Genomic DNA, 17,364 nt, shown 5'->3' on the forward strand with positions numbered 1-17,364 from the left:
AGTTCTGGAGAGAGGTTTGTCTGACTGAGGTCTAGAGAAAGGGTTGTATGGCTGAGGTCTTGAGAAAGGGTTGTATGGCTGAGATCTGGAGACATGGGCATCTGACCGAGGGCTGGGGAAAGGTTTGTCTGACTGAGTTCTGGAGAGAGAGTCATGTGGCTGAGGTCTGGCGAGAAGTTTGTTTGGATGAGTTCTGGAGAGAGGGTCACCTGGCTGAGGTCTGGAGAGGTGACTGTCTGCCAGACTTCATGTTCTGAGGAAGGGGACATTTGACTTATATCAGTGGGGAAGGACTTGTGACTTCGGTCATACTCAAGCATCTCACTGAGCTCTGGAGAAGAGGATCTGTGACTGGGGTCTGAAGTAGAGTGCATTTCATCAGGGTCTTGAATGGGAAACATTTCATAGTGTTCCTCTGGGGGCACTGTCTGATAAAGACCTGGAGGAGAGCTTGTCTGACCAGTATCATTTGAGGAATTCTGATTATGGTCAGGAAGTGAGGCTATCCAGCTGAAATCCATAGAGGGCAATGTCTGATTGAGGTCTTTGGGAAGAGATGTTTCATTGGATTTATGAAGCAACAATGAATGGTTAAGTCTTCTTTCTGAAAATGTGTTGTAGACTTCACTTCTTAGAGGGTGAAAGGTCCTCGGAGATAAAGGAGCATGGTGTGTACGCTTCTCTTTTTTCTTTTTTCGTGTCTTAATGAGAAACTGACTTTTCTTTAGTCTACTCTTTCCTCCATCCTGTCTTACTTGCAGATATTTATGTCTATCTCTAGGAAACTTTGAGTGGCCACGCTGCTTTTCAGGCCTGTTGGCAAGAGGGGTGCTTTCTCCCCAATCACGTGAGGCATTCTGGGGGCTGATCAGCCTATTGTTAACAACTGTGTCTTCATCAGTATCTTGGATTATTTCATAGCTACCTTTCTCAGAAGCCAAATGCCATCTCCCAACCAAAATCTTAGATGAGTTATTTTGTTTTAAGAGTAACAGATCACTAGGAAGGTCCTCCCAGGGTCTCACTCTGGAAGGAGAATCAGTGTCTTGGCTTAGGTGTCTCCCAACTTTATGTGCTAGTAATTTCATCCAGGAGAACCTGTGCTTTGCTGCTTGGTCTCTTTCTACCTTGGGTCCCTTATGTTTAGTGTGTTCTTGATTTTTGAATTCTCTAGCACCAAGTGAAAGTAGATGTATCCCTGTGACATCTGGCTGTAGAGGATCCTCTATAGAGTCTTCAGAATAAGGGCTGGAATGCTCTGCTGTGGAAGAATTGAGAACTGAGTTCTTGCCAGTGAGGTGTCTCAGTGGGGAACCAGCTGTGGTGGCTTGTCGGTGAGAAGGGGTTTTCTGAGGTTCTGTAAGGTTATTGACAGTGAGCTTACTAGTATTATTTGGGGAAGAATAATTTGAACCAACAATTATATCTGTGTTCGAAGAAATGAATTCAGTGCCATTCTCCAGAACTAGGGCAGTAAGATTGTACTCTTCTTCTTCCTGATTCAATGATGAGTTTCTGAATGACCTAATTCCTAATGCTGCAGCCAGTCTGCTCTGGTAGTCATAGTCAGTGTCACTCTCTTCATCTTCAGTTTCTAAACGATCGTGTATTTTCCGTGTAGCTATGACTGTAGATTCTGGAGGTTCAAAAATCTCATATGAATCATCATCATCATCTGGAATACATTTAACATCCCTGAATTTCAGCCTCAGCTTTTTGCTTCTTGGACTAGAATTCATGGAAGTTAACATCCAAGTTCCTACAGAAGAGAGACAGAGAGAAGAAATATCTGAAAGTCTGGGAAAAGACATGAAAACACAATAATCCATTGTGGCAGATAATTTCTAATAAACTTTAGTCAGGAATACTCAAGTATGGGCTGTGGACCACTGCTTGTCTGTGAACTATTGATTACTGGGTCAAAATAACATAAGGAGAGAAAAATGAGAATGAAATATTTAACAACCTTTTTCTTTTCTAAAGCAATTTGACATTGCTGTGACTCTAAGCACATGACCAGTGCATTTATTTCGCTTAACAGAATAAAAACCAAAAGTATTGCTTAGTGGAGATTAGAGGGGAAAAATGGTCTTTCAGCACAGATAGTTACTCACTATTTTAAAATACATTAAGAAAGGGATGAATCCAGAATAAAATGGACTTTTAATATCATAAATATCTTAATAGCACATCTTGTCTTAGAATTAGAATTAAAGGGCTGATGATGAGCTCTATCCTCACAAATAAGAGACATTTAGATGTTTCTAAGTAATAATTCAGGAGGACAGTTTTGAATCTCTGAAATGGCATGCATTGCTGGCACATTAAAGATTTCTTGGTGAGTCTCCAATAGTTACCATTGTTGGTGTCTACTGAATGCTAGGCACTTGGCACTTGGCACATATTACTATTTTAATGGTCAAAGTAACTCTGTGAGATGTGATTACACTGTTTTCCAGATAAATGATCTATGGCTCAGTGAGGCCAAGTAACTTGTGTGAGGTTACACAGCAATTGAGTGGCAGATCAGGACTTGCATTCCAGTCTGACAAACTCCAAAGCTGTTGCTGAAGCAGCTTCTAAGGCACTATACCTGATGGTTGAAGATGGCTGTCGCAAAAAACTGAAAAGGGCATTTTGATAAAAGAAATGCTCTTTTGTAGGCAAAATATTTATGCTTCTTCCTCAAAGTCATGCCTTATTTTTCTGCTGTTGTATATCTTTACTTCCTACTTTGCCCAGAGAAGGAAAAATATAACCTACACTAAAGAACTGGATCCATTTAAGTCATTACTTTCTCGAAGAGAAACCATGAGAAACATTGAAAGAAAAGTCTGCAGGGGATCAGGGAGATAAATAGAGGAGCACTGGTAGCCTGGAGAGCTGCAGCAGACCTTTATAGACCAGAAATTCAAAGCAAGCTTCCTCTCTGAGTGTCCAGGCTCTTACTCACCAACATTATCCATTGTGACCGTCACAGATTCTCCACGCATGGGGAAGAGGGTCAAGGTGTCCTCATGCCTCTTTCCATAGATGAATGAGTGCCCAGTGAAGTGGATGGTCAAAATTTCATTCTGGGTCCCCACACTACAGAAGTGCCACTGGACAGTGTCATCGAAGCAGAATCCGAGAGTAGTTATGCTCTCAGGCACATAGCCGTTTATAGCTGAAAATGTAAAATCTGTTAAAATTCCAGGTCTATGCCAACGAAAGGGGGTGTGTCTAATTATACCTAAGATAAATGTCTCCATGTTAATTTGGTTGTGTCAAAGCAGTGATTATGCAAGATAAGCTTTATCTAGTCTAACATGTGACTAGAAGATCAAACTCAGAATTTTCAAATGAGAGATTATTCTCCTAAATTAGCCAAAGGAGAAATCTCAGGAAAAAGATAAAGCCTTCCATTTACATTGATTTATTCATTCATTTGTCAAATGTATAGTAAATGTTTTGTGCTCCATTCTCTGCCTTTAAAGACATTCTAATAATTCCACTTGGAGGAAAAGCATAATATAAGAAATTCATTTTTTGATGTACTAGTCATTGGGTAAGAAGTAATGTCCCAAAAAATAAAGCCCATTTAGCATATTTTATAGTTTTTATTGCTGTCTTATAATCTATATAGTATTCACAGTTTCCATTTGAGTATCCAGTTCATACATTTCCATAATTGTTAAAAGGGACACTGCTGTAGGCAATATTTCTATTTACTTATGTACTAAGCATAGTAAAAATCAAAGGTATGATTTCTATGAGGGCGGGGCTCATGTCTACCTTGATTACCACTCTTAGCCTTAGTACCAGTATAATGACTGGCATTAACAAATATTTAAATACCTACTTAAATCACTAAAGTGACTTTAATAATTTACATGATATATTATTAGTTTATACCTCATTCTAGATGTTTCTCTAAATGGTCTATAACTGCATTGTTCAATATGGTAGCCACTGGCTACAAGTGGCTATTGAGCACTTGAAATGTGGGTAGACTGGACTGAGATATGCTGTGAGTATAAGATATACATTGAATTTCAAAGACTTAGTAATGAAGTAAGTCTCATTAATTTTTATATTGATTACATGTTGAAATGATAATATTTAGGATATATTGAGTTAAGAAAAACATATTACTAAAATTAATGTCACCTATTTCTCTTTACTTTTTAATGTTGCTATCAGAAAATTTTAAATCACACATGTAGCTCATACGTAGCTTCTACTGGACAGCACTGGTCTAGAACTATGATAAATTCACTGCCAAAAGGAACTTATGCAAAGAAAACTGAGAGTAATTTTCTGTTTGAATTATTTGACCTGGCACCTATCAGCTCTGATAATCCCTAGCTGTCAGTCATCTGAAGCTATATGAACAGAACATGGAGAAATCATCCTCACGTGTGTGATTACCTACTAGAGAAGGTGATTACCATGACTCTAGACTCTGAGGATCAGTAGGGGGGACTCTGGCTGTTGCGGAGAAGTTTGCTTCCAGCTGGCTCAGTGACATTTCTCTCAGACGCCATGGCAGTGCTTTTGGCTACTGAACTTTAGAACTACGGCAAATGCCAGAAACCTCATTGAGGGAATTCCTTTTGTTCTGAATGTCTTACTGATCACTTTAGACTTCTTTGTGCATTGCCTTTCCAAGACTCTTGGGTCCCTATACTCATTTTGCTTTACTTTGATGTGTCAATTCATCTTTGAATTACTTGCCTTGTTTCTGTCCTGGCCATATATTCACCCTGAACTCAGTCTAGGATACTACTGACATGGCCTGTAACACCTTCCATTAGTCCTATCCCCTCACCCTGTTCCTCACCATTCAGAGTATGCCTGTGTACACACACACACACACACACACGCACACACGCTTGGAATAGAAGATCAAGCACATTTCTAAGGATAGCAAGCCTTTGACCTCTTGCTTAAAAATGTTGCTATGATGTTACCCACGGATTTCATCACCAAGTCTTCGGACTGGAAGTGAGGATTGGAGGTGCTCCTTAGCAAGTGGATTCTAATCCATGTCTCTGACTCTAGGCACAGTCATATTTCAACCACAGGAATGAAAAACTGATGAACAAAAATAGTACTCTGACTTACTGCTCATGATGTTTGATTCATAAAACTTGGGGTCATCACGTTTCACCTCATCAGGATTTTCACAAAACTTGTTGATGTTGTCCTCAAGGTACCAACTTTTGTTTTCATCGAACACAGCAAACACAGCCTGCTGTTCGATGTCTGCTGCCCTCTGGAGGACAAAACAGTATAGTACTGGTACAAGAACAGACACATAGACCAATGGAACAGAATAGAGAACTCAGAAATAAGGCTGCCCACCTACAACTATCTGATCCTTGACAAACATGACAAAAACAAGCAATGGGAAAACGATTCTCTATTCCATAAATGGTTCTGGGAAAACTGGCTAGCCGTAGGTGGAAAATTGAAACTGGACCCCTTCCTTACACCATATACAAAAATTAACTCAAGATGGATTAAAGACTTAAATGTAGGCCTGGTGTGGTGGCTCATGCCTGTAATACCAGCACTTTGGGAGGCCAAGGCAGGTGGATCACCTGAGGTCAGGAGTTCAAGCCCAGTCTGGTCAACATGGCAAAACCCATCTCTACTACAAAAAAAAAAAAAAAAAGAAAAATTAGCTAGGTATCGTGGCGTATGCCTGTAATCCCAGCTACTCGGGAGGCCGAGGCAGGAGAATCACCTGAACCCGGGAGGCAGAAGTTGCAGTGAGCTGAGATTGTACCACTGCACTCCAGACTGGGCGACAGAGCGAGACTCTATCTCAAAAATAACAAAAACAAACAAACAAACAAAATACAACAACAAAACACTTAAACATAAAACCCCAAACTACAAAAATCCTGGAAGACAACCTAGGCAATACTATTTGGGACACAGGCATGGGCAAAGCTTTCATGACGAACATGCCAAAAGCAATAGCAACAAAAGCAAAAATTGGCACATGGGATGTAATTGAAACAAAGAGCTCCTGCACAGCAAAATAAACTATCAAGAGAATAAACAGGCAGCCTACAGAATGGCAGAAAATTTTTGCAAACTATGCATCTGGCAAAGGTCTAATATCCAGCATTTACAAGAAACTTAAATTTACAAGAAAAAAATAAACAGCCCCATTAAAAAGTAGGCAAAGGACATGAACAGACACTTTTCAAAAGAAGACATACATGTGGCCAAGGAGCATATGAAAAAAACGCTCAACATCACTGATCATTAGAGAAATGCAAATCAAAACCACAATGAAATACTATCTCACACCAATAAGAATGGCTATAAATAAAAAGTCAAAAACTAACAGATGCTGGCAAGATTGTGGAGAAAAAGGAACACTTATACACTCTTGGTGGGAGTGCAATTAGTTCAACCATTGTGGAAGACACCAGGGTGAGTCCTCAAAGACCTAAAGTCAGAAATACCTTTGAACCCAGCAATTCCATTACTTGGTGTGTACCCAAAGGAACATAAATCATTCTATTACAAAGATGCATGCATGCGTATGTTCATTTTAGCACTCTTCACAATAGCAAAGACATGAAATCCACCCAAATGCCCATCAATGATAGACTGGATGAAGAAAATGTGGTACATATACACCACGGAATACTATGTGACCATCAAAAAGAACAAGATTATGTCCTTTGCAGGGACATGGATGGAGCTGGAAGCCATTATCCTAAGCAAACTAACACAGGAACAGAAAACCACATACTGCATGTTCTTACTTACAAGTGAGAGCTAAATGATGAGAACACATGGATACCTAGAAGAGAACAATACACACTGGGGCCTATCAGAGGATGGAGGGTGGAAAGAGGGAGAGGATCAGGAAAAATAACCAATGGATACTAGGCTTAATACCTGGGTGATGAAATAATAAGTACAACAGACTTCCATGACAAATGTTTACCTACGTAACAAACTTGCACATCCTGCACACGTACCCCTGAACTTAAAAGTAAAAAAAAAAAAAGTGCTGTATTCAGTTATTAATGTTCCAGCAAATTATCTACACCACTGAATTCTCAGAAACCAAAGTGACACAGTTCTCGGAACTACTGAAGCCATATAATTCAGGCATTTATGAGAGTCCATTGCGTACACAGCACTTGTTAAGAGTTAAAGGTAATATGCAAAAGCAAACAGAACAGATAAGAAAATTCAGAGATTAAAATATCCCAAAAGAGCCAGTCGCAGTGGCTCACACCTGTAATCCCAGCACTTTGGGAGGCTGAGGCAGGTGGAACACCTTGGGTCAGCAGTTTGAGACCAGCCTAGCCAACATGGTGAAACTCTGTCTCTATTAAAATACAAAAATTTACATGGGGGTGGTGGCAGGCGCCTGTAATCCCAGCTACTCAAGAGGCTGAGGCAGAAAAATCACTTGAACCCAGGAGGCAGAGGTTGCAGTGATCTAAAATGGTGCCACTGCTCTCCAGCCTGGGTGACAGAGTGAGACTCTGCCTCAAAAGAAAAAAAAAAACAAATCCCAGAAGAAAAATTTCACATGGCAGCTGAAAGTCTGTCTATCTCTGTAATTGCACACCTTTCAACATGAATGATTGACTGAATATGCTCTGAGTGAGTGCAAAGGATAAAACAGAAGGTTGCAACAGCAAAGCCTTATGCTTCTACTATCTGTTTCCTTTCCTAGTTCAATAAATCAGGATCTTCCATATGTCCAGAAATTCATTTTCTAGGCATATGTTTATCTTGTATGCCTTGAGATAAGACCTCTTTGGTTATAGTTTAGCATAATTGGGAATTTTAGTTTAATCATATGAGACTATAATTCTTCAATGAAGATAAACTCAGAAATTTGGTATCTTTGTTCACATTTCCCTGTATACTTTAGTCTCAACAGAGATGGGCTATTATCTGGGTCCGATTTCACTAGTAACTATGTTTCTAAATTTGGTTGCTTTCAGAGAATCTCTCCTCTCCCTATTGCAGGTCTCTAAAAATAACAGAGACTGGTAAAGAGCTTTATACTTTTACCAGATGGTATCTCACTGAACCCCCAAACAGACCTGTAACATTTTTAGGAGGGGTATCAACCCATTTGATAAAAGGAAGAAATTAGGAGAGGCTAATCAACTTGTTCAACACATCCAATACCAACAGACCTGGAATTTGAAACTAAGACAAAATATGTTAGCACACTCTAGACTTGCCTTCTGCAGGGATGGTACTGATAAAAATAGACAAGACCAAAAAAAAAAAAAAAAAGAATAAATGTTATCACACTGGTGCTAAAAAGGACTACTTGACAATTACTGTTCTCTTGAAGGAAAAGCCCCATTATTTAGCCAGGAGACCTAACATGTTCTAGCCAGAAGAAATTCCCAGAATTTCTGAAAGGTTACTTCAAGGACAAAATACCTGTATTCCTCGCCTGTCCAGGGATCTGCTCTTACAGATTAGAAGTAGTCCTATTAGCCCAGAGGCGATGTCTCTCATAATGTCCACGTCACTGTAGTATGGTCTTGTTAAGCACTGGGCATCGTTTTCTGTGGGTTCATCGAACTCTAAGATGTTCCACTTATAAGTATAGATTTCCCCTGGTTGAACTGCTCTGATCATGGTGTTGTTCCTGCCTGAAAGAAAATATATTCAAAATTGTTTTCATTTGCAAAGTTATTTCATGATAATAAATAAATAAATAAGCTTTTGTTAGAACCAATTAATATTGCAAAAGGAATTATTTAAATATTCTACTTGGAACCCGGATAGCATGGAGCCATTAGATACTGTTCCACTAGAGGCCACTATGACACTACTAAAAGACACCATATTTTGTTACCATTAAGAGATAAACTCCTGAAGTAAGAAGGGCTTGGCTGTGATTTTTAGGATACTCCTACATGTATACTACCTGACTGCAGTAGTGACACCACTGGGCAAGGAGAATAGCAGAAAAACGTGTTGGCCTCTCAGAAGTCACTAGTTGGATTCAGTAGAAGTGAAAGATTCAAACCTGAGGTGAAAGAAGAGTTGACTTCATCTTCATGAGGTGAGAAGGTCACTCCATGAGGGTAAATGCTATAGGAGCGGCTGGCCATATTTTTGAACACGATCTACAAAGTTAAATCAAATTTATTCTAGGATTTAAAGTTGATCATGACAAATAATATAAGATACTAGCTTTGCATCTTCACCTTTTGGACAGTGTGTGTGTACACATGTGTACACACAGTGGGAAAATTAGATCTGTTTATCTGAGCAGTAACCTCCCCTCATCACTTGGCAGGAGCATTGGAGAGAGTGTTTCACTCATACATTAAGGTGGAAAATGGAAAGAGAAGTCTGACTTTAGAGGATAAGTTAGGAGAAGTAAAGTTTTCCTCACAATATCACTGTCTCCAAGCAAGTCCTCCTTCCCCTGCCCTTCTCTTTTCAGCTTGGGTCACATCTCATTTTGAATCTGCTTCTCATCTCTAGACCATGAATCCCCTTCCCCTGCCTGGTAGATTTTTTAGGACACTGTCTTTGAAGTCATCTTCTCAGCTAGGTGCAGTGGCTCAAACCTGAAACCCCAGCACTTTGGGAGGCTGAAGCGGGTGGGTCACTTGAGCTCAGGAGTTCAAGACCAGCCTGGGCAACATGGTGAAACCTCATCTCTACAAAAAAAAAAAAAATACAAAAATACAAAAATTAGCCAGGCATTGGGGCGTGTGCCTGTAGTCCCAGCTACTTGAGAGGCTGAGGTGGGAGAATCGCCTGAGCCCAGGAAGTGGAGGTTGCACTGAGCTGTGACCACACCACTGCACTCCAGCCTGGGTGACAGAGTAAGACCCTTAGGGGGGAAAGAAGCCACCCTCTTGAGAGGCACAAACAAATAGCTGGATCCTGAACTTTTAATAAGGTATGTCTGCACTTGCTGAGAGCATATAAAAGGGATCTGAAATGGAAGAAGGGAAAGAGGCATGGAGGAAAAAACTGCTTTTGTCCTTTGGCTATTTTTCTTTTTCTTTTTTTTTTTTGAGACAGAGTCTCGCTCTGTTGCCCAGGCTGGAGTGCGGTGGCCGGATCTCAGCTCACTGCAAACTCCGCCTCCCGGGTTTATGCCATTCTCCTGCCTCAGCCTCCCGAGTAGCTGGGACTACAGGCGCCCGCCACCTCGCCCGGCTAGTTTTTTGTATTTTTTAGTAGAGACGGGGTTTCACCGTGTTAGCCAGGATGGTCTCGATCTCCTGACCTCGTGATCCGCCCGTCTCGGCCTCCCAAAGTGCTGGGATTACAGGCTTGAGCCACCGCGCCCGGCCCCTTTGGCTATTTTAAATGAACAGAATAGACCTTGTCAGGTGCATAAAGCACACAGGAGTCCTAGTTAGGCTCTTTAATCTGCAAAAGAGAACCTTAATCTTAAATCTTCTATTTGGTTGATTGTCAAAGCCTTTGGATCATCCTTTGTCTGTAGATTATCTGCTTTCTAGGATTTTGTCAAAGATTGCAGCCTTTAATTCTCTGCTGTCCAATTCTTATCTATCTTGGTGAAGAGACATGACATTTAAGGAGAATTGTCTGAGGAAAACTCCATGCTCTTGATACATGGAGTTTACCTTCATTAGAGAGCTGCATACCTAGACTATATTAAAAAATGTCTGAGTAAAAATTGTTTCTATTCAATTGTGTTTACTATTATATCTTAGCTATAATGAGAAACATTTTAATGCAACTTTTAATCTATTATCTTATGCAACTTTTAATCTATTATGCTGATTATAAGAATTTTATCAAGGATGCCATCTACTGTATCACTCAGCATTCTCCTTTGTAGAACTCATTAAAGAAGTTCCTCTTAGATCTCAATATCAGGATAAATGGTACTTTCTTTTTGTAGATGATGTAAACTTCACCCTGACATATTTCCTTTTTTACACTGTCTGCCATAAAGCTTAGGACAAAATTTGAAGACAGCCTTACAGGGTCACATGGTATCTACTTATCTGTGACTTTATTTTCTTTGTCCCCATATTCTATCCCAGTTACATGGACTCTTTGTTTTATGCCTTTATAATTTGAGAAATTGTCTCAGATCCTTTGTATTATTGAGTAGGATGTAAATAAATACAAATACTAAATAAAAACTAAAAGTTGCATTTGAATTTAAAATTATATGAGCACCTCTCTGTTTTAAAATTAAAAAACAACCAGGTACTCCATAATATTTTACTATTTAATTTCTCCCATGATTCTGCATTTGTGTTACTTACTTTGAGTGTGTCTCTGACCTGGGCTCTGATAATAGGACCCAAAATCCCATCTTCTTTCATATTGGGATTCACTGTACGTTTGGTGAAGGACTCATCTTCATACTGTGTGTACATAACTTTCTTATAAAGTTTTCCAATTTGGTTTGAGAAATTATCCAAATGCTGAGACCTGTATTTTCTTAAAGCGAAATAAAAATTAAAAAAAAATTAAACCACTTTCTCAAATAGAGATCTCGGTAGGATAGAGAAACCCTTGTGCTTAGACGTTCTGCTCCTACATTAGCTAAAATGCTAGTTCTCTAAAAATTTCTTAGTGTAGTTTGCAAAGTCCTGGTGTTTTCTGTCTAGTTGGAAAACTGGAAACTTCTGAGTTGTCTCCTGCATCACTGATAAAAGTCATAGGTAACTGGTTAGAAGCAGCTACTTAGAACTGCCTGTCATTCTCATTACTACAGCAGACCTTTGATATCTCTGGGAAAAGGCCTATACTGGCTGGAAAAAATACTAGGAATTTTTCTAAAGTCTCTCCTATCACTTATTCCATGATAGCCTTTTTGGTTTTAAAGGTATTTCTTAAACCCTAAAAGCACCTTCCCACCCCAAGAAACATTGACTGGTATTGTTAATCATAGTTTTGTGCTATTGGGCTATCTCTTCCACCAGCTAGCCAATCCTTAGAGATGACTGAAAAGCAACCTCCTTCACCCATCTTTTGTAGCTACTGGGATAAATACTTTGGGAGCAGCAACATGAACCACTTTTCCCCTGCCATCTTTATTGCCTTAGTTTGCAAAAGCAACTACATGTGGCCAAAAAGCATATTTTAAAAAGCTCAGCATCAGTGATCATTACAGAAATGCAAATCAAAACCACAACGTAGCCAGGCACGGTGGCTCACGCCTGTAATCCCAGCACTTTGGGAGGCCGCGGCAGGTGGATCACGAGGTCAGGAGATCGAGACCATCCTGGCTGACATGATGAAACCCCTCTACTAAAAATACAAAAAATTAGCCAGGCCTGGTGGCGGGCACCTGTAGTCCCAGCTACTCGGGAGGGTGAGGCAGGAGAATGGTAGGAACCTGGGAGGCGGAGTCTGCAGTGAGCTGAGATCGCACCACTGCACTCCAGCCTGGGCGACAGAGCGAGACTCTGTCTCAAACAAAACAAACAAACAAACAAAAAAACACAATGAGATGCCATCTCATGCCAGTCACAATGGCGATGGTTGAAAAGTCAAGAAACAACAGATGCTGGCAAGGTTATGGAGAAAAAGGAACACTTATACACTCTTGGTGGAATGTAAATTAATCCAACCATTGTGGAAGACAGTATGGCAGTTCCTCAAAGACCTAAAGTCAGAAATATCATTTAACCCAGCAATCCTTTAAGATAGAGTATCATTTTATGAATTTATTTTGCCCAGTGGAAAGCACTGACTGTTGCCAAACACTCCTGGATTTCTATCTAAGTTCTGTCACCAATTCTATAATCTTGGCCAAAATTTTTTTTTGTTCTTTTTCCTAGTTTAATTCTTTTTAATAGAAAACACATTCACATAATTTTTATTACAGTGAAAACTCTCACTTTTCTCTGATAACCCTCAATGGACCTCCCTACCCTCCCTGAATTTTCTGGGTAGCCACATATTAATTTCATGTGTATAATTCCAGAATACCTTTATGTACACATATGCAAATATGTCTTACAAATAAGAAAATATAAATATTCTCATCCCTTTCACTCCTTTAACAAAAGGCAGCTATATATACACTCTATACTACATCCTGGCTTTGTAATTCAATAACATAGCTTGGAGAACTTTTTGTGTTAGTACATAGAGAGTGTTTGCATCCTGTTTTTTGAAGCTTAGTATTTCATTGTATGAATGTATCATAATTTATTAAACTAGTTTCCTACGATGGACATTTTGAGTTGTTTCCAATCTTACTGCTACTAACATTGCAACAGTGAATATGTTGTACATACATCGTTTCACCTGTGAACAAGTATATCTGTTTAGTTAGATTTCCAGAGTAAGACAGCTGAGTCAAAGGGTGTATGTATTTAGAATTTTGATACATATTGCCAAGTTATTCTTCAGAATCCCTTTACCAATTTAATCTTCCACCAGCAATATAGGATAGTTCTTATTTCTCACAGCCTTGTCAACAGATGATGTCATCTGGACTTGTGAATCTGATAGATAAAAGTAGTATTCTCATGAAGTTTAATTTGCATTTCTCTTATTATGAGTGAATTTGAGTACCTTTTCAAGGGTTTAAGAGCTATTTGAATTTCCAAATCTCTTAGTCTCTCTGACCCATTTCGTCATCTATAAAAAGAAATAAGAGCAGTGTCTAGTTTGTAGAGTTGAAGTGAAGCTCTCAGAAGGGGATAATACGGTACTTGGCAATGGCAAGCACTCAGCAAGAGGTGGCTGCTGTTGTTATTAGGCTGAATTTCTTTGGTGATTTGGGGGTAACTGAAGATAAATTTTTATAGAAAGACTTGAATAGAAACCAATACATGTGCCCCCTTGAGAGCTGTCAACTTACAACATTTCATCCCCAAACATCTAGGATCCTATGGAATGTATCGTGAACCTTTGCCCAGTGGTATGAACCCCAACAACTCACTTGTCCATATTCGCTGGTATTACAGGTGCATAGTCCCAAATGATTTCCTCTGCAGCAATGAAGTATTCCCACCTTTTCATGTGCCGCCTCTGCTCACGAGTTATTTTCTTAGGATTCCTGGTTTTCTTTGGGCAGTTTTTAATGTCAATGTAAGCCTGCATCCCAGCTGAGTTAGGGCAGAAAGACAACGAAATAACTCAAGAGAAGAAATTATGGTTGATGGAAATACATATCCTTTAAATCAACTTGTGTAAGGTTTATATTAATATAATAACAGTGAAAGTAATGCTCATGCAACTTTTGAACATTTTAGTTTGGAACTCTTTCAGTGGCATCCAGAAAAGGCAAGACTTTTAAAAGGAGGAAAAGAAGGAGGGGTTAGGGAAAAAACATGGAAAGGTTCCCTCGATTTCTTCTCGAGCTGGCAAATTTCTTATAATTTTTAACTTCTTAAAACCCTATGAATTCTGTCTTGTTAAATTCTCATTTTTTCTATCATCTGTCCCTTAATCTGTAAAATGAAGATAGCACCAGTACTTAATAAAATTGTTGTTAAAAATTAAATATTAATAACAATACATAACGCACTTACCCTCAATAAAGAAACAAAAGTTTCATTGTTGTTTTAATATTATTGGGAACTCTATCTTCCACAGATATCGTGATGGTTTTATTACTTTGAATATAATTTTGACTACTGCGTGTGAAAAGAAACAGAAATGATCTCATGAAGTATCTCTTCCTTATGTATGTTGCTTATACATTATTTTGGTAACAAAATGATTTCCTATAGTGATATCATCTCCTTAGATTTTAGTCTCTGTTTATATGAACCTTCCTCTCAACAGTTTTAAAGCAAAAATGTGTAGTAGAACAATCTGTTATTTTGTTTACACGATACCACATAACCTGGGTTTATTTATTTTCCCACTTGAATTCACCAGTGTTCTTTGGAGCTTACCCCTCAGCTGTTTATATGCCATGTATGATCCATTCAACACACATTCATTGAGTTCCTCTCCATGCTAGACTTTGTGTTCATCCCACTGTAAAGGTTAATGTTTTCACGCTAACCTTTTACACTTTCTACAACTTAGTGCTTCTGTAAATTTGCAGTTTTTCTTGTGCTAGCATCTAGGTCTTCTTCTCTGGCTGCATATGAAGTAACCCCAAGAAAGAATATCTTTATGTATGCTTTTGTTTCCTTCCTCTTTTCTTCTTTCGAGGAAGTTAGAGACCTCTTCAGCTTTTGCTTAATTAAAAAAAAAAAAAAAAAAAAAAAAACTTTGTCAATTCCTTCACTTTCTCCATCCCCAAACAGCGAGTTATAAATCTAAAGGCAAAGTATCTAAATTTGGTTGTTAGGAACCAAAGCAAGTTTTTCTGGGGTGCAGGTGGCTTGAAAGGGCAAGGGAGAAAGAGGGAGTTAGTGCTGGGAAGAAAGCATTCTGCATTCAGAAGCAAGACTGTCAGGAGAGTTTCTTGCCTTGCATATGTTTTGGGGTGAGAGAAGATATGATCCACTTTCCCTCTGGGCCCACAGTCATATTTGCGGTAGTGGATGTAGCACTGACAAGGGTGATGGCTGAGACTTTATGATGGTTCTGCTCCAGGACCTGACCATTGAAATGAATGGAGAACAATTCTGGCCCCGAGCTCATTCCCAGCAGATGCCAGCTGATGTGGTCATGGGCACAAACTGTTATATCTGAGAGAGAGAGAGAGATACAGGCCAAAATAAGCATTCAGTCAAGTATTCTGTGATCAAACATTCACTCACCAAATGTATTGAGCACCTGCTGTGTGTCAGGCATTGAATAAAGCTTCAAGGGAACAGACACTCCAGTTGTAGTTTGTGCCCTGCAAAAGCAGACATCTGAGTGACCAGCAAACAAGCAGTCACAACTCATTGTGATAAATGGCATTATATAGATAACAACAGAGCCTAGAGATGGCGAATGTTAACTCAGAAACACACGGATTGCTAAAGGATTAGGCCAAGAAGGTAACCGACTGTCCCAGTCTGAGGGATTTCCCAAGGTTTAGGACTTTCGCTATTAGAACTGGTAAAAAGTCCACGGCAAAATAGAATGTTTGGTCACCCCAATCTGATTTCGGCTGGAGGGAGTCAAATCACTGGAACCTCCAATAGGCCTGAGTTCAAGCACTTAATCCTCTTAGCTCTCTAGTTCTAGTGGTCAAAGCTCTGCCTAAGGGAAGAAGATGTGAAGATGATGTGAGGATTTTCAATTGTTATTTTTACTCACTTTTTGATTGTTTTAATGACAAGTCAACAAAATCACTTTGTGGATTGCACACTCTCCTTAAAATGCAGTGTAAAAGTCTTCATTATGTTGGGCCATTGGGAGCTCTTCATGGAAGGAGTAATGATAACTGAATATAAAAACTTAGTTTTGCTCCTTCTTTTCTCCTACAGTCACTGGGGAAATGCTCATTTGCTCTGTGGGGAGACTCCATCCTTGGCTTTTAGGTTTCTGTTTTACATCTCAGATACATAATCACTAGATACTAGAAATCAGGGCTGAGAATCAGTTCCTTACCCACACAAAGGCTTGTCTTTCTTAGGAGACCATTGCAACAAAGCTGGGATTCCTTGCATCACTAGGAGGCTTTGGCAGAAGCATTTATCCACGCCAAATAAATGCTCATATAGAGTTCAGCAATTAACATATCTGTGTTAGCGTTTATCATATGTATTCAATTTATTCTGCTTTATAAGGCAGAGGGTTTTACAAATGTTTACTATTCTTAGTTTCTACTGATGGTCTTTCCCTACCCTTTCCCATTTACCCCCAATTATTCTTTTGGGAACTATAAATTCATAAACTCTAAGCTCAGATCAATGTATTTTTATTTTTGTGCGTATGGTTTTGCTTTATTTGGCATTCATATACTTACACAGATTGTTCACTCTGCCAGGAAATAAATATTAGGATAAATGGTTAGTCCACTTTTGTAAGTAAGCACATTGAGACAGCTAATTATCCAGGGCCACAGAAGGTAGAGAAGCTAGTGAGGTCTGAACTCAGATTATCTAAGGTCGAGGTCAATTAACTAAGCTCCAGTTTTTACAAGCTCCTAGTATTGGAACTCAGGATCAACCCTGAGAGTCATATGAGTATATTTTCAGAAAACCAAGTGGAGAATGTAGTCAAATGAAAGAGAATACAATTTAAAAACACTACCCAGATCTCAACTCTTAACAATATTTGTGTTTTAGTAAGTGAAGCCATTTGTGATTTTCAGATGGCATTACAGAATAACCTCTAAGAAGTTTAGTGTTTTGAAATACGGTTTATTTAGTAAAGCCGCATTTTAATTTTTTCATGTTTTTCCCTCAGGCTAGTATCACATACCCTGGATCTTTAGTTGTAGGTCAGTTCTACCAGACAGAAATAGAAGAGATGTGGTCTAAGTGGGAGTCAGTTATTTTTTCTCTTAATGAT

At 39.1% G+C, this 17,364-nt stretch overlaps 1 protein-coding gene across 1 annotated transcript in view; it reads right to left on the minus strand.

Moving 5' to 3' along the window:
• F5 (coagulation factor V (proaccelerin, labile factor)) overlaps positions 1 to 17,364 on the minus strand; it is a 74,948-nt gene that overhangs the window by 28,153 nt on the left and 29,431 nt on the right. Inside the window, exons 6-13 of the mRNA XM_011962456.1 lie at positions 15,384 to 15,605; positions 13,898 to 14,063; positions 11,262 to 11,439; positions 9,023 to 9,122; positions 8,428 to 8,642; positions 5,107 to 5,257; positions 2,954 to 3,166; positions 2 to 1,759 (exon numbers count right to left, since the gene is read on the minus strand). Coding sequence (XP_011817846.1) covers positions 2 to 1,759; positions 2,954 to 3,166; positions 5,107 to 5,257; positions 8,428 to 8,642; positions 9,023 to 9,122; positions 11,262 to 11,439; positions 13,898 to 14,063; positions 15,384 to 15,605 — 3,003 coding nt within the window. The remainder of the gene's footprint in view (position 1; positions 1,760 to 2,953; positions 3,167 to 5,106; positions 5,258 to 8,427; positions 8,643 to 9,022; positions 9,123 to 11,261; positions 11,440 to 13,897; positions 14,064 to 15,383; positions 15,606 to 17,364) is intronic.

The sequence above is a fragment of the Colobus angolensis genome, unplaced genomic scaffold (assembly GCF_000951035.1).
Source record: "Colobus angolensis palliatus isolate OR3802 unplaced genomic scaffold, Cang.pa_1.0 Scaffold59, whole genome shotgun sequence".
NCBI classification, from domain to species: Eukaryota; Metazoa; Chordata; class Mammalia; order Primates; family Cercopithecidae; genus Colobus; species Colobus angolensis.